The following is a 23,869-nucleotide window of genomic DNA, read 5'->3' as shown; positions in this document are numbered from 1 at the left end:
CGCAGCAAGCCTTGGCACCCGCTTGCGCATGCGCGTTCCTGATTTCCTAACTGCGTCACGAGCTTAATCCAGGTTATTTTTTAATTTTTAGCAGACCGTTGAACTGCTTTTCAAAATTGAATTCGAACCGTGTGCGTCGATATAAATTTTATCCTGTATTTAGGCAAACGGGAGGCCCAGTTGGGCGGGGCAGGCAGCCAAGGCTTTGTTCTTTGGACGCCGCGCACGACGGTGGGAGGAGGCGTTGAGCGGAGGGAGTGCCGCCATATAAAAGGCTCCGCGCGCGCTCCCATCGGCCATTCTGGGGTCTGTTTAAAGGTGAGTACTGTGTTTCTGGCAACGTTATTATGGGAGCGGCTTGGGAGGGGGACAAAAGGGCATTACGGTCTGATAATTTGATTTCCTGTCTTCCTTCCCCCCCAATATAGTGTTATTGACATTTGCAAATCCTAATTCTTTCCTTAGGCTATAATGAAGGTAATTTGAACCTTCAAGGAAGCCTTAAACTCATTTCTCCCTAACAAACAAAAAAAATCTCCAAGCCATTCAAAAATGAGCCGTCAAAATCTTAAATTAGCATCCGATAAATTATTTCCTCTCTTCTGGTTCTTTGAACCCGATAGAAACGTAATTTGTGGCCAAATGCTATGTTTTATCTGCTTTTAAAAGTTATTTTTTTTTTGGAAATTAATGGTAATTATTTCTTCATTTTATAGGTTTCCTTTGATCTTGAGACACCGTTGAACATCGTGAAACAAAGAAAAATTGCCCCACAGTTGAGCCTCTGAGACGACACAAAAAAGCCATCTACATTTCTGATCGTCTGTATTGGGAAGCTGTTAAAATTCTTTATGATCTGAAGGAGAACAACTGCCACTAAAAACATAAAAACCAAAATTAATATTTAGCAACAACTTTCCCTGATGCTTTTTTTTTAATCAAGCAACTTTTTATTGCAAAAGGTTGCTTTTTTTTTTTAAAATGAGCAAAGCCAAATTCATTTTTTTTCTTTAAAAACACAGCTTTATCCAAAAAAGCTAAACCTTGAGGCGCTGTCGACGAGAAAATTAATTGGATAGTAAGTGTCGCATTTTCAACCAGCTGACCAAAAAAAAAAAATTCATCCGTGTCGAAGTGAGCTAATGGCACGAAGAAAAAGACCAAAAAAATTGTGGGAAAGTGGGTTTTGTTTGAGGTGTTAACCCTTAAGACGCAGGCATTTTGCCACCAAAAATGTATAAGGAGCACGTTGGTCTCTTAGAAAATCCATCGTCTCCAGGACTGTCAAGGGTTAATGAGCTCCCACATAACAGATGGTGGTGACTGAACTATAAAGTGCTGCTTCTTTGTGTGGGAGACAAGAAGTGCTTGAATTAAATAAGCAATCTGTACATAAAGATTGCAGGGCAAGAGTGGGGACAAAGAAAGCAATAACAGCCAGATGGAGTCATTTTTTTAAAAGGATGGGTTTGTGTCAGCACCTATATTTCTAATATCTATTAAGGGGTTTGTGTTTTTTTAAAGCGTTAAGGTTTTCTATTGTGTATGTAGGCTTGTAATATGAAAAAGCAATCTAGAAATAAAGATTGCAAAATGAGTTTGGAAAGTCATTTTAAACTTGATACTTTTTTAAAAGAACTGTAATAGAAAAATAGAAACCAATTTAATTCAAATGAGATCTTAATTTGCTTTTAAAATGTTTTCATCTATTTTTCTCAATTCCCCTTGCTGCAGTATGGCAGAGTTTATTTTTAATCTTTCTGTCCCTGGCGAGCAGCATTATGATTTTCCTTTACAGGATGTTTCCATTTTTATTTTGTCTACTTCATCTACTGAAAAAACAGGAGGGGGCTGGTGAAAGAGGTTCTTGAGTCTCCGGCACTCAACCAAACAAGGGATCCCCTTTCTTGAACTGTGTTAAATAGGTTCTAATTGGTAGAACTGATATAAAATGATAGAATTTGTGCATGTGATCGGGTTGTATTGCTATATAGTTTCCTCAATAGATTCTGAAGGCTTTTATTTCCTTAATCGCCTATGCTTCTAAAATGGCGGAGCCTTCTCTCCTATACAAGAACGCACGAGGCTTTCAAGAGCTGATGTAAGCAGCTTGTAGCTAGCTCCTCCCCTTCACTTCCTTATGTTTGGCGCCCAGAGCAAGCAGTTGGGGAGGGCAGAACTGGCTAACCGTTTTGTCACTTTTCCAAAATGATTTAACAAACTTCCGCTACTGCTTCATCTTTGGGAAATCTCTAGGTGCAGCTTACTAGAAGTGCAAAGTATTATCATAAATCCACGGAGTTTTTTTTTTTTTTTTAAGGTTTCGACATCACATGAGAACTTTGGGTTTTTGTGATACATACATGTTTGTGATATTTGTTTTGTGACAAATTTATTAAGTAGCTATATTTGTGATAGACCAACAACCTTTTTTGTCTTCCCCTTCTTCATCTTGAGATCTTTGAAATGGGATATGGGTCAGGGAAGCATGTTTTCTACTTTTTGTCAAATTTAACTGTTAAGATGAAATGCTACCACTGGATCCCAAATATTTAGTGTCATTGACACTTGCTGGAACTACAAAAAAAGGGGAGGGGGTGTTGTATTTTCATTTTCTTTGGCCATATGTACACAAAGGGAATGGGGGGGGTGTCTTGTATTAATTTGCCACATTCCACCGTTCCTGTACAATGTACTAGGAAAGAAGTGCTCTTTAGGAAAAAATGGGAATCCAGCTACTTGTATTACCTCACGAAAGGGAGGGGAACAGCCACAATTCCACCTGGTAAGCAAAATCTTTATGGTATTAATTACATTTCACAACCTTCATTTCTGTTCCAGACCACTTTGGTTTTTATTCATTTATTTTGCTGCTGTTCTCTTCCATGTCACCATCATGAAGTGACTCCTACTGATGCATGCAGGCTGTAATGGGTTTTAAATGTTTGCCAATCTATTGAGGCTGCTCAAATTACTCCCTCCCAGCTTGGTTAATTCCGTAAAAGTTTTCATAAATGGGATCTGCATGAGCATCAAGATAGCATTTAAGGAATGCTACGTTTGTGATTTTTCCTCATTTTAAGTAATTATTTAATACTGTGGGGAATATTTCACAAAGCTGAAATTAATGTCTCCATCTGTGCCTCCGGTGGTAGCATTTCATATGGAAACATCCCGTTCCCCCCATTTTTAATCGGTGACGCTGTTCTGGCTATAAAATTTTATAATTGGTGCACATCATGAGATCTCAAGGTGCTTTGTGCGATACAGTCAATTTAATGGGGTGGGGGAATTGTAAGCTGCTTCATAAGGAAGCATTGAGTGGAAACTTGACAGAAAATAATAGTTCCCCTTCAAGTGTTTTGAGTAAAATTCACATGTGTATTCAAAACACTTGAATATGAAGTTCTTGTCTCCGAAGAAGAATTGCCCACAAGAGAATTGGGAACTGTAAATTACAGCAAAATAGGGCAAGGCTTAATACTGTCATACATAGTCTTGAGGGCTAACAGATAAATAATGTTTGCATTATGAAATGAGCTATTCAGGATTCCATTTTTACACAATTATTGGTTTGAATAACAGCACAGCAGCTTGGCAGGAAATTAAAAGATACATAGGGAAATGCAAAGCTTTCCCCCAAATCCATTATTTAGAGGATTCCCTTATATGGATAAGAAACAATGCTTTTAGAATCTTGGTTTGTTTGGGATTCTTAAATGTTAATTCTGGAAGATCAAGCTATAGTTTCAACAGAATTGTGCTGCCACAGATTCCAGCCTTTACTGTTGTGGCTTAGCTCCTGTATCAGATATTGAGCTACATTATTATGTCAGATAGATGAGGCAATGACATGTCATAACACTGAACTACCTGGGTAAAATTCCTTTTGTGATGTAAAAACATGTGGAAAGCCAGTCCTGTTTACTTTGCTCTTTTTATATAAGACAAAGTTGGTCTTTTTTAAACATCTACTAAAGGAAATCGTGATTGAACTAGAATTTGAGCATAAATTTGATTATAGTTCAACATGGCAATATATTCCCCTACTTACTGAGCACTAAGTAAATGGAGAGGTATCTCTTAGGAAAAAATACTCATTTTATATGGACAAAGAATAACCTTCACTCCTGAACATACTTACTGGAAATTTCTCTGGTGCTAATTTCCATGTAAGTATAATTTAGATGGAAACTGAACCCTAAATGAATCCACTTAAGACTACTTCAAATGTATGTCCAATTTAATGAATTCTTGGTGTTCAGCAGCATAAGAGTATTGCTGGTTTCCTCCCTAAACTGATTCTTAAAAGGATATGCTTTGTATGCCTGAAGATGGATGTATTTTAAAGATTACTGATTCAAAGACTATTATAAGGCTCAAATGGCTCATCTAGTCCCTTAACACAGAATATACTTAGACTGTTTCAATACTAGCTCAGTTTTATAGTTGAAAATGAAAGTAGCTGGTCAATCCAGAAATTCTGACTTTAAATGGAATTGATTTATTTGCTGTATGTCTACAGTAAATATGTCTATAACTGATGGATTGATGTGACATTCTTGGAGTTGGGGCTTTTAGCATGGTACAGTAATGATATGTACTTGTTATAGCTAGTAAACCAACAGGAATTGTAACTAGTAATTCCCTTGGGAACACATTTTAAAGCACTTTGCTAACAAATTAATAGAATTGTAGAAGATAAAAGTATCTTGGATTAAAATCGATACTAGTCTCTGGGTATAAAATGAATGATTCTGCGGAGTAAATCCTGGGTAATTAGTTTTCAGATGAATTGGAGTATTTTGGAGAAGGAAATGCAACAGATAATGTTTGTTTCTAGTACCTGTATCTTGCCTCTCCTCCCCTTCAATGTCCTTCACGTTTCTGTTTTTCATCCAGGCTTCGAGAACTTAACTTGTTTTTATTCTAGCAAATCCAAGCTCTGAGATTCTTGGAAAGCTGTCTGGAAATTTTTTTTCATGATAACCAAAAGAGTATAATGGCGAGGACCTGACTGGCTTGCGTCTGACAACAGTTAACAACCGGCTTTTTGTTAACTTTTTCATGGGAATATCTTGGTGGGATATGCTGGACATCCCTCACATTACAATTCCTATCAAATTACGTTTTTTAGACATTATTAGTCATAGATAACTATTTAGTTGTGTTGTACAATGTACAAAAATTGCAGTATCTGCATTTTGATATAAAGTTACTCTGCAGTTGTCTGATAATAAGAGTGATGGTAACACTAAATATTTAGTATTTGCCCAACTCCTTTGTGAAGGTTGATCTTTGGAAAGATGAAAGTACTATTTTTTATTCCGTTGAGACTCCTATATGATCAAGTAACTTATTTAACCTTATGAACTCTGTCTACCATATTAATTCACCAGGTCTGGGTATAAAATGTAGACATAGTATTAAATACTAAGAACAAGACACCAAAAATTTCAAATTAACGTGTAGCTTCTAAAACTGGGTTAGAGAAACATTTAAAGACTTGTCACTTGACTAGAAATTTGTTCAGATGAATTTCTGTGCTGAACTATGGCTATGAACTAAGAAATTTGTAATTTAACAAGTGTCTCTGTGAGAATGAATTTCTTATTTGTAGAGCATTTATCAAATTAATGTCATGAAATAGTAAAGTTTCCTTTAATTTTAAGCATACTGAATATGAAGCATTTGGAATCCATTTGGAGTTTAGGATACAAGGAGAATGTATCTAAAATTTGTTAGATGCTTGTTAGCTCAGTCATGTTGACGTGCTTCATAATAAAATTAGTTCCATATACATTATTAAAATGAAATTTAAAATTGGAATGAGAACCATTTACTTTTTCTTATATGTACATTTAGGATTAGAGGCTGCTGTGTAAAGCTTGTTACATGTTCTTGTAGATTTTTTTCACATCCATGCTAAACTAATAAAAACAGGATGACAGACACAGAAGTTGTAAAGTTTAATTATTAGGAAATAGAATGGAAACCTTAATATCTCAAGCTCTTCCCCCCCCAACAATGAGTGACTTACATATATTTTACTTGAGATTTAGCTAAATGCAGAATTATTAACGAAACACAGTCTTTGTTTTAATGTCAACCTCAGCAGTTTCAGGTTTGAGGGAAAAAAATTTTTTTTTAATCCAGTCACATTTCAGATGTGAGATAAAATAGCATGAGTGTAATTATGAACATTATCAATTAATCACATGTTAACAGGCACTGAACTTCATAGAAAGCCCAGTTCCAAATTGCAATTATGATGAACAAATAAATGTCTAATTTAGATGGTACTACAAGTTACATTAGAAAACTACTTACTCTAATGTATATATTGCTTTTAACTTAACCTTCCAAGTTTGGATTATTTTCAAAACAGCTGGTAATTCTTGAATTTTAATTTTGTTCAGTTTATTGTAAGTTGCTCTCAGTTTGTACTTGAAAGCAGATTTAGTGTGAGAGGTGCTTCTAAGTGAATATATACAGTTACTAATTGGCTTTAGTTATAAGAAAGCATGTTTTCAGAGTGTTTCTGAAACTTGATAAATCGAATGAAACTTGTGTTCAGACTTGATAACTACTTTGAACAAATTAATAGAGATGTGCTAAAAATAGAATTGGTTGCGGAAAAAAAAGTATTATTTGCTGCTAATATACTAATCAACCTAATTTGATTAGTGTATTTTAAAACAATACTTTTTTCATAGCTTTATAGTTTTAGAACATGATTTAAAATTGAGATTTTAATAGTTAATAATTTTACAATTCAAATCAACTGCCATAGTTTAATCTTATATATATATTTTCATATATTCATATATATTCTCCTTAGTTTTCGTGGGTACTTACATGTATGGTATTCAGCTTTGTTCGGGTATTTTCCCACGTCATAGTTGTGCTTTTAAAGTTGTAGCAACGTTTCGGCAGAATCTCATCTGCCATCATCAGGTTTGATGGCAGAAGCCTGATGATGGCAGATGAGATTCTTCCGAAACATTGCTACAACTTCAAAAGCACAACTATAATGATGTGGGAAAATACCCAAACAAAGCTGAATACCATATATATATATGTGTGTGTGTGTTTTCTTAAGTTTTCGCGGGTACTTACTGAATACCATGTGTGTGTGTGTGTGTGTGTGTGTAAGCTTAAAAATGGCAGCTGAGTTCCTCAAATTAAAATCTAATCTTGACACACTTGAAATAGGGACCAAGATTAAAGTAACATTTGGTTGAAAGAATGAGCAGTTTTACTGAAATGGTGTCTGGCCTAATGCTCTTATATTGCAACTCATTTTACTTATTTTTTTATGTATAGTTGCCAAAGAAATTACATAGTAACATTTTCAAAGTATAGTTCTTTTTGTTAAATTGCCTTTAATTCCTTCAGAAATCTTGATAACAAAAGTTTAAGATTTGGTTTCTCAAAAACTAAGCCAAACTCTTAAGTGAAATTTTGGTTTTCAGAATCTTAAATTTTCATCAGGCAGAAACCTTTTGTGAGAAGATTACATATTACTTCAATTAAAATGTTTTACTTTCGTTTATACACAGGGGAAGAAATGAACTCAGAATTTTAGAAGCTCTTGCTTGGGGATGAACATTGGTGAAACAAATTAGTTTTGAATTAGTTGATACATTGTGGGCCACTTGCTTTAAAACATTGCTTTTAAAAAGACAGGAAACTAAAAACATTCTTGAATATATCCTTGCTACGTGTCCAAAACTATCTGAAAGCATATGTGCCTTATTTATTAGTCTTCGGGTGCTGCTGATTCTTTGTTTTCTTAAAAGTGAAACTTTATCCTGTAAAACTTGATTAAATTCAAAATGGTGGCCATACTGATTTCTTCAGTTTGGCTTTAAAAAAAATATTGGTTTATAATGTAAAGTTCTCAAATTATGTAGGAGTTCCTTACTATTCATAAAGATATAACTTTTGTAGTAGCATAATCATAATCTGTTAGCTAAGGAAGGTTAAGTTTAGAACAGCCTGGAATCTCACATGATCAGTAATGCACCCATCACTCAGAATGACTTCCGTTATAGAGCTGCAGAGCCTGAATCGTTAATGTCAAATGGAGCAGAAATATGAAAGCCTACCTTGTTCTATCTCAAAAAATAAAATTACAACATCATTACATAATAATGTTTTTAAAATGTGGTTTGCAACTAACAAAACTTCAGTTAGCAGTCAGGACTTCAAGTCTTTAATCAGGCAATCGTGATCAAGGACAATGAATGAAAAGAATGCTTTCCCCTGGTTACTGGAGTATGTGTCAAAGTACTATTGGCAAAACCACTACAGATGGGGTTTAGAAACTGAAATGGCATAAATTATAAGTAACATTTGTATTTTTAATTCTCTCCTGGAGTTGTAGTGCTGAAAAAGTACCAGAATGACAGCTCTGGAGACTGAGGTCCTCTTCACCAAAGCAGGCTGAGCCCAAGTTTCATCAGTGCAAGTTTTCCTCAACAATGTATTGCTGTCTTGCATATGGAAGGCCATGTTGTGGGGTGAAAGGGGAGTTCAGTCTCCAAAGTCCACCTCATTTGGTCTTTCCATTACTGGGTGAACTCATACAGACCTTCAGTAGCAATTCTTCAGAACTGGATTGAAGCCACACAAGGACTCTACAAGTCACCACAGGCTGGTAACAACTTTACAGTCCCACTCCACTCTCATCTGTACCTGGATAATATTTTCCTCCATATGAAAATACAACTGGATATTGATTTCTTCTGGCCATGGACTTTTTAAAATTACTATATTCAAAACATAGGAGTACACTTGGACCTGGCCCCTCCTGTGTTAAGGGAAAATAATTTCTACACACCTAAATCTAACATGGCTTTGGAAAAGTAGGATAACTGTTTAGTCCAATTTGCTAATACTAAAAGAACTGAAGATGTGCTTTCTGTGAAAAACGAAGATTGCTCCATTTCTTCTACCACAGATGCAGTTATTTAATGCTGTAGAAAGTTTTTTTTTTAAATATTTGGTATATTAATGGGGAAGGCCAAAACTTAGCATACTTAATTTTGCAAAAGTGCTTGGTGCAAGATGACATAAAACAATAGATTATTTCATTAAAGTACATTTATTGTACTTCAATTTATATTCAAAATTGAATATTGCTGGGCAAATACCATTTCTTTAAGATGAACAGTTTTCACGGCATCGAACTTGCAAGAACTTAACTGGATGCACCTGGTTATGCTGTCTACTTCTAAATTGCAGTTTGCAATTGGAAGCCCAGTCATACAATTGCAAGCCCATTACCGAACATGTCCACATCCAGTAGATAGAATGAAGATGGTTAAAACTACAGGGTCCCATAATTTCAACAAGTACACCTTTAGTCCAATGGGGTGATAATTCATTTACCATGAAATTTATAAATGTGTACCACAGGCCTTACACAGCATAATAAACTGAAAGGCCAGTGTGTTCACTCCTTAAAAGATTTTGGATGAACCACATCAGGAATTTGCTGTTTTAAAGTATATTTAGAAGTTTAAGGGCCAATGATTTTGAGTAGCTGTCAGCCATGTGTGGCCCAAATGTTATTGGAGCAGATAAATTTCTCACATAATTTTACAAATTTAAAATTCTGTTACTTAAATATATGAAGCTCTAACAACAAAAGGTAAAAGAAGTACATAAAACACTACACATTTTGATACCATCTTTGATGGTTTGTCTTTCAAACAGCTCTTTATCAAAGAATTGTAGCAGGTTTCTGAAGTACATAACAATCTCGCACAGCTATTAAACAGCTTTTCTCAGCACAAACAACACCCTGTGATTAAGATGAGCAGTTGGCTATAATTTGCAGATAAGCTAATTGATTCCCACTGCACTAAGACCTGAGGGCAAATGATATACCATGTATATCAAGTGCTTGAAATACTTTTCATTAGAATTTCTATTGGCACTCAGCAAGTACTATGTGAATCCAAGAGAAATGAGTTTTATAGAGGCTACCAGTATAGGGTAGTAACCTAATAATTTTTTTGCTATGCTTGATCAATTAAATGTCAGACAAACCCATAAATTACAAAGTTTACGAGATGAAACTCATTTCATCATTTGTAATACACTTGTAGTAACGTGTTTTGGGCTGGTATTTCTATGTGATAGTCGTGCTACAAAACAAATAGTGTGGGTAAATACTACCATCAATAATTATATTCTGATCTTAAGAAGAGCATTGGATACTTTAGCAGGGAATAAATTAAATTGAATTCAGTGAGACTTCGTGAATAAATTTGTACTGAGAAACCCATATCAGTTATCTATCTTGGGCTGGCTTTTTTAAGCTGAAGACACAAATGGCAGTTCTGGGGACAGGAGAAACTATCCTATTTGGAAAATAAGGCAGATGGGGCAATGCTCCAGAATTTGGACTGAATAAGGTGCTGTGGGCTTTAGATAAATAGACTTATTTGATTTTAGTTGAGCCAATACAATGCTTGTGTATTTTGCATATTTTAGAAATGGGCTTTGTAGTTTTAAGGCCAAATGAACATCAATTTACAAGAGGGAGTGGGGCTTTTTGTTTGTTCTTTATCAAAGTAGTCATAGATGTTAAAAGTGAAATATTGATCCCCAAAACTTCAAGAATCCTCACAATGGGAGGCTCAGCCAATCTCATTGTACGCATGTTGTACTTTGACAATAAAGATTTGAATTTGAATCCAAAGGACTTGCTGATTAGAAGATACATGATAATACTTTGCACCTAGTGAGTGACTTTTTCCCATGCATTTTTGCATTTTGTTTGCTATGCTACAATGACAAAATCTTGTTAACTTTTGGAAATTTTATTTTTAAAATGTTTTTAAAGTTTTGTTGATTTTTTTTTTTATCCTTCCAAAATAGAATTTAATATCATCTCTCCTGTTTTTGACAGAATTTGCAAACATGGGTTCTAGACCCATAGATCCAAAAGAGCTCCTCAAGGGATTGGATTGTTTTCTTGGCAAAGATGGAGAAGTCAAAAGTCATGAAGGCATCACTAAAATTTTTAAGTAAGTGTTAATGGCCTGTAACTGCAAAATATTGGCATACTGAAATATGCTTCATTCATACTTTGTGAGACCAAGTTTTATTTTTATTTGTACTGATATGAATTGAATAAGGCTACTTAGGTGGAAAATTATAAAAGGGTATTGATCCATTTTTTTAAAAAAGAAAGTTTGTCAGCATTTTGCAATTTCTTACAGTTACGTTACACGTGGTATTCAAGAATGGAGTAATTGAGTGGATTAATTTCTTTTCCCCCAACTATTTCTCCCAATCTTAACTGACTTTTACATACTCGGCAGACCATTTTACCTGAGACCAAATTGAAAGTTTCCATTTTTTGCTTTTTTTTGCATTTCAGTTTAATGAAAGATGCACAGAAGATGGTCAGTCGTTGCATCTACTTGAACATTCTGTTGCAGACCCGAGCACAAGATATCCTCTCAAAGTAAGTTCTGCTGAATGTTTGTGGGGAATGAAGTTAGGTCTGCTAGTTTCAAAAGCAAGATGTTCAGTGTGTTAAAAAAGCAAGTGGGGTTTTTATTAATGAATTCTGCTAACTACCATTAAGTTCTATTTTATTTTAATTTGATCCCATGGCTTTTATTATTTGGAGGCATTTTTCTCTACCACTGTTCACCTTGATCTGCTTTCAGTCAGATTCCAATACATTGGTAATTAATTAATGAAATGGAATGAAAGAGTATAAATGTGAGTGTAGATGGGAGCAGTGATGATAGTGAGGGAGGAAGACATAATGCTTGTTTTAATTCTGTATTTCTGGAAATTCTAATAATATGCTTTATTATTATGAAACAAATAAAAGATAAAGTATAAAATTTAACTGTGTGAGTGTGCATACAGTGCACATATTCTTTGCAGCCATTACAAGTAATGTGATTTTTGCTTGATTTAAAAGTGTGTATCCAGCTACTTGTAGTTATTCTACAACCTACGTTTAAGCAAGCTATAATATCATTCTACCTACAAACCACAACTTTGACTCCTCATTCTACAGATTCATCAAAGTTGGTGGCTACAAGCTCCTTAACACGTGGCTAACAAGCTCAAAAGCATCCAGTAATGTACCCCTTCTCCAGCAGATTCTACTCACACTCCAACACTTACCTTTGACTGTGGATCATCTGAAACAAGTTAGTTAATTGCACAATAGTGGAAGTTATCCTTTTAATTTGACCTTTCCAAGATCAAAGCAAAAAAAAAATGTTTTTCCCCAAATTGGGAGGGAAGGAAGAGGACTGTGTGGGGTTTTAACTTTTCTTCAGGTTCATATATTTCAGCACTCAAAACAATATTCCCAATTTCAGGGGTGATAGTCTGCAATGCTACCCACTGTAGTTTGTAACAGTCATGTAACAGACGGTTCCTTCCTTTCCCTTTTTTTCCAGAACAATACTGCCAAGTTGGTGAAGCAGCTCAGCAAAACAAGTGACGATGAAGGTAATTGTCACTTGACCATAGATCTCTGATACTGGACACCATTCTGGATTTGTAGGGTCATGTTTGAAATATTTTTTTTAAATTAATGGATTTATACATTCGTTTCTTATTAGAACTTCGTCGACTGGCTTCCATACTGGTGAGCGACTGGATGGGTGTGATCCGCTCTCAGAGCAGCTCCCAACCAACAGGTTAGTAGCTTTGTATTTCCACATAAGCATGGACACTGAAAGCTTTATTGTAGTGAAATCAGACTCTTACTATAGTAATATGTGGGACTGCTGTGTTGCTTAAAGTGTATCATCTACTTTGCATTCCAGGTGTAATGGAAGGGGTGGATAACCTTGGGGATGAGGGAAAGAGACGCTATTTAGGAGACAATCAGATGAGAGAAAGAGAATATTTTAAACATCCCCTATTAACTCATAAGCTGTCTCCCCAGTGCATTGCTTACATTTTTTTTACATTTGAACTCAGCAAAAAGGCCAAGAAATATGTATTGTCAGACGTTGTAATGTTCAGACTTTTAAAAATATCTCTGTAAGGCAAAAAATGTGATCGGATGTTATGTTGTAAAAGGGGTGCTTTTCAGAAAGGCTACTAAACATTAATCCGTTAGCCCTTCTAAGCCGCTGGCTTCATTTGTTCTTTGTAGAGCGAGAAAAGAAAAAACGAAAGGAAGAAAACAGAAGCAAAGTACCCTCTGTACAGGAGAAACCTCAGGAAACCAAATCAGAAGTGAAGCCTGAGGAGGCTCCTGAAAAGAAGAAAGAAAAACCAAAATCTCTCCGCACCACAGCACCTAGCCATGCCAAATTTCGTTCCACAGGTAAGTGCAATTAGAATTGTTAAGGGCCGTACAATTAGGTTAGAATTATTTTAATGTAGCCTAGCTAGAATTTCATTAGTTTTGGGCAAACAGCTCAATCCATGCTCATAGAACTTTCTGGGATTTTTAAATTATTCTGTTGCTGCTTGCTTGTAGGTTTGGAAATGGAAACACCATCACTCATTCCTGTGAAAAAGAACATAAATACTGAGGTAGCCCCTGATAAATACAGTTTCAAGCCAATACCACTGAAAAGACACATGTAAGTAATATGATCTTAAAGGGAAAAAAATAATATTTTCCCTTATGTGGGACTGAATCTGATAATGTAATTGTTCAAATGATGTAAGCCTGCACCTTTTTAGTTTGTAACCCAAAATTGATGGTTACGTTAGTGGGAAGAAGATTCTTGCTTCTTGGGCATAACAAAAAAAATGTAGTATTTGCAGACTAGAAGTTTGGGAAAGTTTGTTCACCGATAAAGGAGAACATTGGTGTTCTCTGAGCTTGGTGGTTTTCTTCCAAACATTTCATTACTGAAACTAGTGTGCATCCTAGTTAGGTTAGTGAAACATTTACAAGAAAACAACTAAATTCAGAGAACACAAAGGACCCTTAGAGTTTGTTCAGTTTGCATTTTTATAAATACTTGATATTCTCCAGTTAATATATGAACTGGAATGCAATTACTTTGGTATTCAAACAATTAAAGAATCTAATTTAAAAGTTATAACTGAATCTAAACATTTAAATATTTAGGCAGTGCTTGAAAATTAATCCCAGTTTTAAAAAGAAAACAGAAATAAATTGCAGGGAGAATACCAGTTAGGTTACTTTGTGTTTTATCATTTGAGCTAGACTTGATACAAATAAACAAGCTGTTTCCAAACCATCCCATGACACGCTCTTAAAATTCCAAATATTCCATCATCCCCCACAACAGTGGAGAATATTTGGTCTGTCTTGGTTGCACCCAGAGAGACCTGTAGAGCTTTAGATAGGCTTAGAATAGATCAAAGGAGTAGAGGACAGGTACAGGGGAAAAAAGCAACATATTCACAAAATGGCATACAATGAAGCAACTGCTTTTTCTTCTGCATTGGTATTTATTTTTGGTTAAAGAGTTAGATCAAATATTTACCTGGAAGTGAGAATCTGTTTGACATGAAAGACATTATCAACCCTGTGAATTATTCAGTGTCTTCTCTTTTGAGTGACTTGAGGACTGTTTTTTTTCCATAGTATATCAAACCCAGTGGGAGACAACCCACCTGTTGAGAAGAAATACAAACCCCTCAACACCACACCCAATGCTACCAAGGAAATTAAAGTGAAGATCATCCCCGCACAGCGTAAGGCTTTCTCCTTTTTCATAGCCATGGAGTTAAGGAGCCACATGGGCTAGGTTAAAAGCAGTGAGAACAGAAGTCCAGTGTTTTGATCTTGCACTGTTAGTTAATTGTGGCGTTTCCCCAGCTGAAATCTTTTCGTGTTGAATAGGATTGTGCAAATACTCAGTGCACAAAATGTTCCATGCATATTAGCCGGGTTTTGAACAATTTTACGCTCAGATTGTGCACCTTGGATATGTTTGATCGATAGGCAAAACAGGGCCATTTTGTTTCAGTGTAGAGTAAAAACATAGTTGTTTTTTTTACACAGAAGTGATTTTGGGTGATGGTTGGGAGCAAGAGTGGGTAAAAGCTGAGAATGTCGGTGGCACTGACTGAGGAGGGACTGGGAAGGCCACACTGGGACATCAGTCCAGTGGTAGTGGCTCAGGAGAGAAGGAAAGGAAGGCTGTTCGTATCATTAGGAAACTTTTAGTACAGAATGATTCTTAACACCTTCTCAATTTACTCTCCAGCTATGGAAGGATTAGGCTTCTTGGATGCCCTAAACTCTGCCCCTGTCCCAGAAATCAAGATTAAAAAGAAAAAGAAAGTCCTGTCTCCAACTGCAGCTAAGGTAAGAAACATGCAGAGCCAGCAATCCTCCTTTTTACGGAGGTGGCTTTAAATTTAGAAATCAACTAAATTTGCTTTGTTTCTCACGGTTCACAGCCAAGTCCTTTTGAAGGGAAGCCAGTTCCAGAAACCGCTGCTGCCAAGCCATCTTCACCAGAGCTGAACCCGGCTTCGGAACCCATGGATGTGGATCGACCTGGTACCCCTGTGCCGGCTGTAGAGGTGCCTGAACCTATGGAGACAAGTAAGTGAGGGGAGAATAATGCCTTCAGCGTTACAAGATGTGCTGGTATCCGTAGTGTGATACCTTTCCCACCTTACTTGCCTGGGCTAGCAAACTTTTACTAAGTAATTAACCCGCCGGTCACTGGTGCTCATTTATGCAAGTGGTAACTGGACTGCCATGACAGCCTAAAATGCTCTGAGTGATGATGGGTTTTCTGTCTTTCGCTATTCCAGTACTTGATGCACGTAGCATGCTTTAAAGCGTTATTGCTGAATGGGTGGGTTCTTTTTCAGATTCCTCTGAGCATGGAGGTTTGTTGGATTCAAAGTCGACGGAGAGCCCAGCTGATTCAACCCAGTTGACAAAGAAGGGGAAAAAAAAGAAAACAGTGAGCTGGCCTGAGGAGAATAAACTGCGGGAGTATTTCTACTTTGAATTGGACGAGACAGAAAGAGGTGGGCGTTTTTTTTTCCCTCTTCCAAAAAATAGCATTGCAAAGAGCCTCACAGAACATAGTTGTGCCTGTCGTCTGTCTAGAGCCAAGGGACTTTCGATTGGTTCATGACCCCCATTTACTTTCATCATGATCCCCCTCATAGCTGTAAAGTTATTTATTGTAATAGTTTATATGCTTCTGAAGCTAACATAGAAATATGAGGCCTATGACAAATTGATCAAAGGCCTGTCATTTAAGTTTGGCTGTTCTCAGAGGTGTTTCCTATGTTGAGAAAAAAAAGTTGATGGCAAAGATCTTTAAAATATCGTAATCAAAGTGAGAGGAATAAGATAAGGAATTGAAATCTCCCACTTTGGGTACATTCAGATAATTAAACAATATTTTGGATTACTTCCTAAAATGGCTACTATAATGGATGTTGTTTCTCACAAAACATCACTTTTACAGGAAGACGCATATATCCCAGTGCTTCACTTTTTAAGATTTTTCAGCTTTAAAAGTTTACTTGTATACTTAACAAAGTTATACATTTCTGTGTTTGTACAGAAATATATGCTTCTTCACTGCTTCTATATTTAAAATATTTAAAGCATTTGTGGTCATAGAAGGTTTTGTCCATTAGCTAATCGTAGGCATTTATTAAGTTCCATGGAACTTTATTAAGTCTTACAGAAGCACGAAGCCTGTTAAATGGTTGTGCTGTGCATGGGTTAAACTTATTTTCCCGTCTTTTCATTATTGTATTTTTTAACCATAGCTTTTAACTGTTTTAATGAGTTTTAATGGTTCAAGGTTTTCATTGTTGTGTTTTAATTCTGTACAGCTCCCAGAGTCACGTGCAAATAAGATTGGCGGCTGGATTAAATGACTGAATGAACAAATAAATAAATAAAATGCTGAATACCATTTCTTTTCAATCTTCTACAGTCAATGTAAATAAGATCAAGGACTTCGGTGAGGCTGCCAAGCGAGAAATAATGTTGGATCGCCATGCCTTTGAGACAGCCCGTCGATTGAGCCATGATGCGATGGAAGAGAAGGTCCCCTGGGTCTACCCAAAGCCTATTGATTTGCCTGCTCCACTGGTTCAGCCAGGAAGTGGGAGTCAGGAGAAATTCACTCAAGCGGAGCGCGAGAAAGGCATTTTACAGGAGATCTTTCTCTCGAAAGAGAGGTGAGTAATCTATTGGGCAGATTTGAAATGTGTCTGTATGGGGGGATACGCGCCCAGGATTCTAAGCTATTCCTTAACTGGAAAATACATATGCATAGTTGACTCAGTAATTAACTAAGTGTAAAAAGATCAATTCACAAACTTTACTCAGGAAAAGAGCAACGGTAACTTATTGCTGAGAAATAAAAAAAGAGTTGAAGGAAATCCTACAGCTAGTCCAATTTTTCTGTACTGCTTCGCATTTGAGCAGTTCTGGCTGGCGCTTGTCCCATTGGTGTTGTGAGAAAAATAATAATATAGACCCCAGCTCTTTGATGAAAGTACTGACGTGTGCTTTCTGGCCAAGGATATTTGTAAGGCCCGAAGAGCCCGAAAGGATTGCAATATTATTCTGTCCATTGAAATTGTAACCTGCAAGTATGTTTCAGTGTGTGGATTGCCTTTCTCCACACCCTTAGTTCTTTGTTTTACAGGATGTGGAGAGCTGGGGTTAGGGTAAATGGGAAACTAAAATGCTAACGATACATGCTGAATGTTGAACTACTGCGATAGAAGGGAAGGGAAACTGCCCCAGTTGTCATGGCAATGTGGAAAAATTCCAAAAGTCTTGGGGGTTTAAGCCATATAAAGAAATTTTAGATTGGATTCGGAGCCAACTGGTCTTTGACTGCTTATCTGATTGATCCTCATTGTGAGGCGATCATGATATAAGTGTTTGCTATGCTCTAAATTCCAATAAGCCTCTGTGTCCTAAAGTGAGATGCTTTGTGGTGGGTTGTCTGTTCAATTTCTTTTAAATGCAGTTTTGTTGCTAATAATTTGGATTTTTTCCCCCCGACCGTGTTTCTGTGGGAGGAGGAAGAAGAAAGTTTTTAATTCATATGTTGTCCAGAAATTTAAACCACCTATTTTTAATATTCCAGGCTCAATTATTTCAGCTAATATAAATTGACCTTCCCCCGCCATCCTTTATTTAACATCAAGCTGATGTTTTTTGTCTTTTTTCCCCTCAGTGTTCCTGACAGCCCTCATGAACCAGACCCAGAGTCCTACGAGCCAGTGCCACCCAAGCTGATTCCTTTAGATGAGGTAAATATGGTTGGTCCCTTTTTTATTCCGCCCTCTATTTTAATCAGACAAAAACTATGTGGGTTATAGTAGAGTGGGAATGAGAGGTCAGAGCTTGCCTTTAAATGTTAAAATAGGACATCTATTCTTTTAGTTTAGGGTACTTAACAGATAAGGCTCCCAAGTTCCGTTATATTTAGCAGAGAACTTTCTAAAAGGGTACTGGAAGTCCTATGTACTATAACCTGTCTCCTTCTCTATGTTTCTGTTCCCTTTTGAGCGTAACAGAAACAGAGTTGAGATGGGGAACATTTCTTAACGTAGCTGCTCTGCCCTAAGGTCCTCCAGCCCCTTGTATGCCCCCAAGTTCTTGTTGCCAGTTTCACCCACCTTGGGTTTGAGCACCCAGCTCCCCAGCAGCCAATCCCTCCTGACTCCTTGTGTCTCCTCTGTCACCTCTCTCAGGAATGCTCCATGGATGAGGCCACCTACGATGAAAGACTCGACCCATCCACCGCCTCGCAGTCTCCGGACGGAGCTGGGGGCTCCAAGCTCCCCCCGGTCCTGGCCAACCTCATGGGCAGCATGGGGGCAGGCAAGAATCCGCAGGGCCCCAACCCCAGCTCTTCTTCCATCAACATGCAGGAGATTCTCACCTCCATCATGGTAATTAGAAATGTCATAGGATAGTGTGTGTTTTTTTTAAATAGTGGAAACGCTGACTGAGAAAGCATGAAACACGGCCCTTGATTCACACGTGTCATCTGCCTTGAAGATAGCACCTCCCAAAAATATAGGTTCCAGAAAATAAGACCAGGATAATCCACAAATAATAATAGGAGAGTTTCCAAGTTATCAGTAAGTGAAGCTGATAAATGGGATTCTTTCTTGAAACCCATTTTCTGCTCCAAGTGAGACCCTTGTGCAAAGGGTGTAAGACTCACTTGTGGCAGAGCATTTTTAGGCAGGTTTATGTATAGGATCAGGGCAGCAATGGGAGGTAGGGCAGGGGTGAGATACAAGACATGTTCTCAATTTCTTCAATTTCTCTTATTTTGTGCAGGGTGGCTCAAACAATCACAAAACAGAAGAGTTGATGAAGCAGCCAGATTATTCTGACAAGATTAAGCACTTGCTTGGCAATTTGCAGGGCCAGCCTGGACCAGGTCCTTCAGGAGGTAAAAAGAAAAGCCCTGGGTCAATGGGCTGTTTTTCCTTAGCTGTTAACTCTCCTCCAGATGAATTCATTGCATTCCTATAAGTCCATCTGATATGTCAGACTTTGTATTCTCCTTTGTATAGATTTGAAAATGGGAACTAGGATACAAGTCTTCTTAGTGCCCTTAAAAGAAAAAAGATACCTTAACCTGGTCTGAGTATTAGTTCTAGCTAGCTGTTGTTGTTTTTATGATATTGGTTTAATTAACAGCTTCTTTGTTTTTGTTACAGTCCCACATGGGCTGCTTGGACCAGGACCTGGCCCAGTCCCCAACGGCTTCCCACCAGGGCCCAAAAATATGCAGCACTTCCCTCCTGGAGGGCCAGGGCCTATGCCTGGTAAGCAGAGATCTGTTAAGGGAAGGGAACAGTTTGAGGTGGGATGGCAAGAGAAGAGGGCATGGTCTACAGAAGACTGCGAGGATGACGGCTGGAGGTCTTAACGGGTCTGACACTAACTTACCTCATAACCTCTTCTCCCTTCCTTAGGACCACATGGAGGCCCAGGCGGTCCTAACATGCCCCCCGGCCCTGGTGTGCCCAATGGACCACGGATGATGGGCCCACCTCCTCCCCAGTGTAATGATGGATACTGGGATCCTCCCGATGGTGGCATGCGTGGTGGGCCCCACGGAGGCATGAGAGGTGGCAGTCCTGGCCCAGGACCCGGACCCGGCCCTTTCCATCGTGGCCGTGGCGGCAGAGGTGGAGAGCCTCCTTTCCGAGGGCGAGGAGGCGGACGGAGTGGTGGTCCCCCCAATGGTAGGGGGGGCCCTCCCAACAACAGCATGGGCGGTGGCCATGGAGGGGGACACGGCAGCGGTGGCCATGGAGGGGGACACGGCGGTGGTGGCCACGGAGGTCACGGTGGAGGGGGCCACCCAGGGGACCACGGCAGGGGACATCCAGGCGGTCATCCAGGGGACCACAGCCGGGGACATCCAGGTGGTCATCCAGGGGACCACGGCCGGGGATATCCAGGGGACCACAGCAGGGGACATCCAGGGGACCATGGCAGAGGTCACCCAGGGGACCACGGCTGGGGGCACGGAGGCGGCCATGGTGGAGGTAAATATGAATTCCTGTGCCCACGGGGGATGGGTTTTTTAAGAGGGATCTGTTTTCGCATTCTGAGTTGCATGGGGAAGCCGTAAAAGCAAGTTTAAGAGTGGCATGTTATTACAGGGATTTGCAGGTGGGGATGACTGTAGGAAGGTTCTTCTAAAAAGCAAATACCTCAAAGTGCATTTCATGTCAAGCTAGGTCTTCAAATAAACCTCTTTTATTTTAAAGCCATGCAATTTGCCATTTTAAAATTTTGACCTTAGTGCCGTGCATGTCGGTCGGGCTGTGGGTGGAGTTGTGCAAGATTGGAGGGCAGGAGGCCTGCTGGGGGAAGTGATAATGCATGAAGTTCCTGCTTCTGCAGCTGACGGCTCTGTTTATTCCCTCTTGCCCTTCAGATAGGTCGAAGCGCCCCGTATGTCGTCACTTCACCATGAAAGGCAGCTGCAGATACGAGAACAACTGTGCCTTCTACCACCCCGGCGTGAATGGGCCACCCTTGCCCTAGCACAAGGAGCCCGCGTCCCTCTCCACCTATCCTGACTGTGGCATCTGGCGCACATTCCCATTGACCTTGAACTCTGCTGATGCTGCGCCTGTTTTTTATGGCTTCCGTGAGGCCCTTTAAAATGCTTGGAGCAAGGGAATGTGGCTACTTCCTCCTTCCGCATCTGCTGCTACTGACGAACTGACGCACCCTCAAAAGAGAAACTGTTGGGAGGCCTCTTTTCCCCCCCTCCCCATCTGGGGGGTGGGGGTGAGGCAACCAATGACTTTTAAAGCACAAGAGACTTGAAAGAGGGCGGTTGTGGTTTTTGTTTTTGTTTCGGTTTTTTTTGTTTAAAAAAAAAAACAGTTTATGTAAATATTCCTATGGAACCAGCAAAGGAAGGGGATATTGTTGCTCGCAGCCTTGATTTGACTGGGCGGTGTTCTTCAACTTCCCAGGAACCAGACCGGTACTGAATGAATTGCTTTGGTCTGGAGGAAGAGCTGGCATCGGCAGGAAAATGGTCCTTTTTTAGGAACACAATGTGTGTGAGGCAGGGGAAGAGGGTGCAGCAACTGCTTGTGCATCATTCTGGGAGATCCAATGGCCGGAAATCCATTTGATCCTGGCTAAAAGGCCCACTGGGAGAACGGGGAATTCCAGCAGCCGCCATTTGCACACATACCCTCTTGAAGCAGGATGCCCCAACTGCCCCTTTGTAAAATACTCCTTGCAGTGCCCTATGTTGAACTGCACAGATGTGGTTTCCCTTGGTGCTAAGTCTGCCATTGGGAGAAACCTACAAACTGTTTTCTGTGAAAACTCAAATCTGGAGACTAATGGTTTAAAGGGGTAACTTTTGTTTTCCTGATTTACATTGTTGGTTGTGGGTGTTTGTTTGTTTTTAAACGGTCTCATAAAATGTGGACTCTCACAACATCTTTCCATCTCCCCTCATCCTGAAGTGGGTGCAGCAACCTCTCTCCTGAGGGGGAACAAAATGTCTCGCTCTAAGTTTTGTATATTTTGTACATTAGTAATAAACATGGTGAAAAAGAAATATCTAATTTAACTATTGATAGTGTGGACGTGTTCATTGTTGAGCTTGGAAATTGCATTCTGTTGGCAAAAATTGAATATAATTTCCCAGGTCTTTAAAATGTACATTAACCAGCCAGTTATGTAGAGCTTGAAGATACTAGCACTATTGAACAATTTTTAGATAAATAATATTCTTTGGATAGGAGGAAAGGAGGGAATCCGCATACTCAGTTCAGAGTATAAACTGAGTATAAAGCAAGTACTTATTGGAAGTTGCCCGGATGAGCATCTTTATGGGTCCAGCCAGCCCCTTGACCCATTTCCCTGGGTTAAAAATCACACCAATAAAACTTTGCTCCTTAGTGGGTTGCAGCGTTTCTTTGGAAGAATTTCAGAAAGTATTCCTAGGAAACATCAAAGGTTCCAGTGTGTCTGTATGTTTTACAAAATGTTTGAAATGGGTTTGAAAATTATCCTGAAAAGGAATATAGCCTAAATATCTATTTCCTCAGTAGAAATATAGACGTGGAAAAACAAGAATCATAAATTGTACTGCTAAATCTAATCCATATTTCTTTGGAAGATGGTATGTACACACAGGGGTAAGGACAGTCAAATGGGACCAGTAAAATGAGTATATAACCTTTTGTAAAAGATTTCCAAAGTTTTATAAAAGACTTTTATTTCGGGTACCAAAAAAACTTGAAAGGAAAAATCAAGTGTTTTTTTATAGCATGCAGCAAGGTCATATTTTCTTGTGCGTCATTCGTCCTTCCCAAGTACCACACTAAAATAGTATGTGAAAAATAATTTTGTTAATGTAAAATTGAAACCTTGCCTTTTCTGCTTGTATTTTTTTTTTCTGTTGAACTAATCTGTTCTTTAAAATAATTTGGAGCAAGTTATGCATTCTCCCTCCACATGCTGGGCATTACTGAACTATAAGGCCAGTTGCTCTCCTTTGGTAATCCTTGTTTCTAACGGTAACTAAGCTTTCCTAGCTTTTTCATGCTACTATGCTTCAGATTATCTCAAGTTTAAGTAGTATTCCCCTCAGAATACTTGCCTTTTATTGAGCTGCCTCCTTGGAGAAGATGAGTTAGCCATGTTCATCTTCCACAGCCATTGCCGTTTTTCACAGGAAAAGCACTGAGGGCCAAAATATAACTTTGACTTAGTATAAAGCTAGCTGTTTTAAGGGTGAGATGGGTGGCCTATCAATTTAATAATAAAATACATTTCTAATGAGTTTGTTGAAAACAGTACCATGTGTCCAGCTCTTAAGGTCAACTACGCCTCACACAAAAATTTCTTACGAATACAGTTAGATTCTTTGCTCAGCTCTGTTTTAAGTGATCTTGGGATTGATATCCAAATGGTGACTTAGAAGGTGTGGAAGACAGATTAAAAATTTTGACAGCTGAAGTTCCTTAACCACACAACAATGTGTAGTGCATTGGCCCTAGCACTTTCACAACTTCAGGTGGGTGGAGATCATAACAGCCAATTGGAGGCCCAAATGCTCTACAGAATAGCCTTAAGGCAGGATAGTTCACACTATAAAAGCAGGGAGGCTAAATGTTCTCTTAGAACAGGGGTCTCCAAACTTGGCAAGTTTAAGATTTGTGGACTTCAACCCCCAGAATTTTTCCTCCAGTCATGTTAGCTCAGGAATTCTGGGAGTTGAAGTCCACAAATCAAGGAGTAAGTACTGTGTCCACCAGTCTTTAAAGAGGTAACCAAGGAAATACACCTGGAGTAGAAGGTTTCCTTGTTGTGATTGGCTCTATGGTCTTAGCCATGGTTAATATCCTGATTAATCTTTGGGCAGAATTT

At 38.6% G+C, this 23,869-nt stretch overlaps 1 protein-coding gene across 4 annotated transcripts; it reads left to right on the top strand.

Annotated features, from left to right (window-relative positions):
* Nucleotides 1-198: 198 nt before the first annotated feature.
* On the top strand, nucleotides 199-22,064 carry PPP1R10 (protein phosphatase 1 regulatory subunit 10). Of its 4 annotated transcripts, none has more exons than XM_026720751.2 (20): nucleotides 199-318; nucleotides 717-1,078; nucleotides 10,925-11,042; nucleotides 11,399-11,485; nucleotides 12,056-12,191; nucleotides 12,447-12,498; nucleotides 12,612-12,689; nucleotides 13,154-13,327; nucleotides 13,484-13,589; nucleotides 14,570-14,679; nucleotides 15,195-15,295; nucleotides 15,391-15,538; nucleotides 15,814-15,975; nucleotides 16,905-17,151; nucleotides 18,165-18,240; nucleotides 18,685-18,885; nucleotides 19,283-19,397; nucleotides 19,669-19,776; nucleotides 19,927-20,505; nucleotides 20,901-22,064. In XM_026720751.2, the coding sequence occupies exons 3-20, from the start codon at nucleotides 10,936-10,938 to the stop codon at nucleotides 21,008-21,010; spliced, it is 2,697 nt and encodes an 898-aa protein (XP_026576536.1). In that variant the 5' UTR covers nucleotides 199-318; nucleotides 717-1,078; nucleotides 10,925-10,935; the 3' UTR covers nucleotides 21,011-22,064. The 4 variants fall into 4 exon arrangements, with proteins under 4 accessions (XP_026576536.1, XP_087784702.1, XP_087784703.1 ...); XM_087928576.1 differs by having other exon boundaries at nucleotides 8,384-11,042; XM_087928577.1 differs by lacking the exon at nucleotides 18,685-18,885.
* Nucleotides 22,065-23,869: the final 1,805 nt, after the last annotated feature.

The sequence above is a fragment of the Pseudonaja textilis genome, chromosome 2 (genome assembly GCF_049901715.1).
Source record: "Pseudonaja textilis isolate UNSWEBS1 chromosome 2, rPseTex1.2, whole genome shotgun sequence".
Lineage (NCBI taxonomy): Eukaryota > Metazoa > Chordata > Lepidosauria > Squamata > Elapidae > Pseudonaja > Pseudonaja textilis.
Note: the sequence above shows the minus strand (reverse complement) of the source record. Positions and strands in the feature narration are given on the sequence as shown.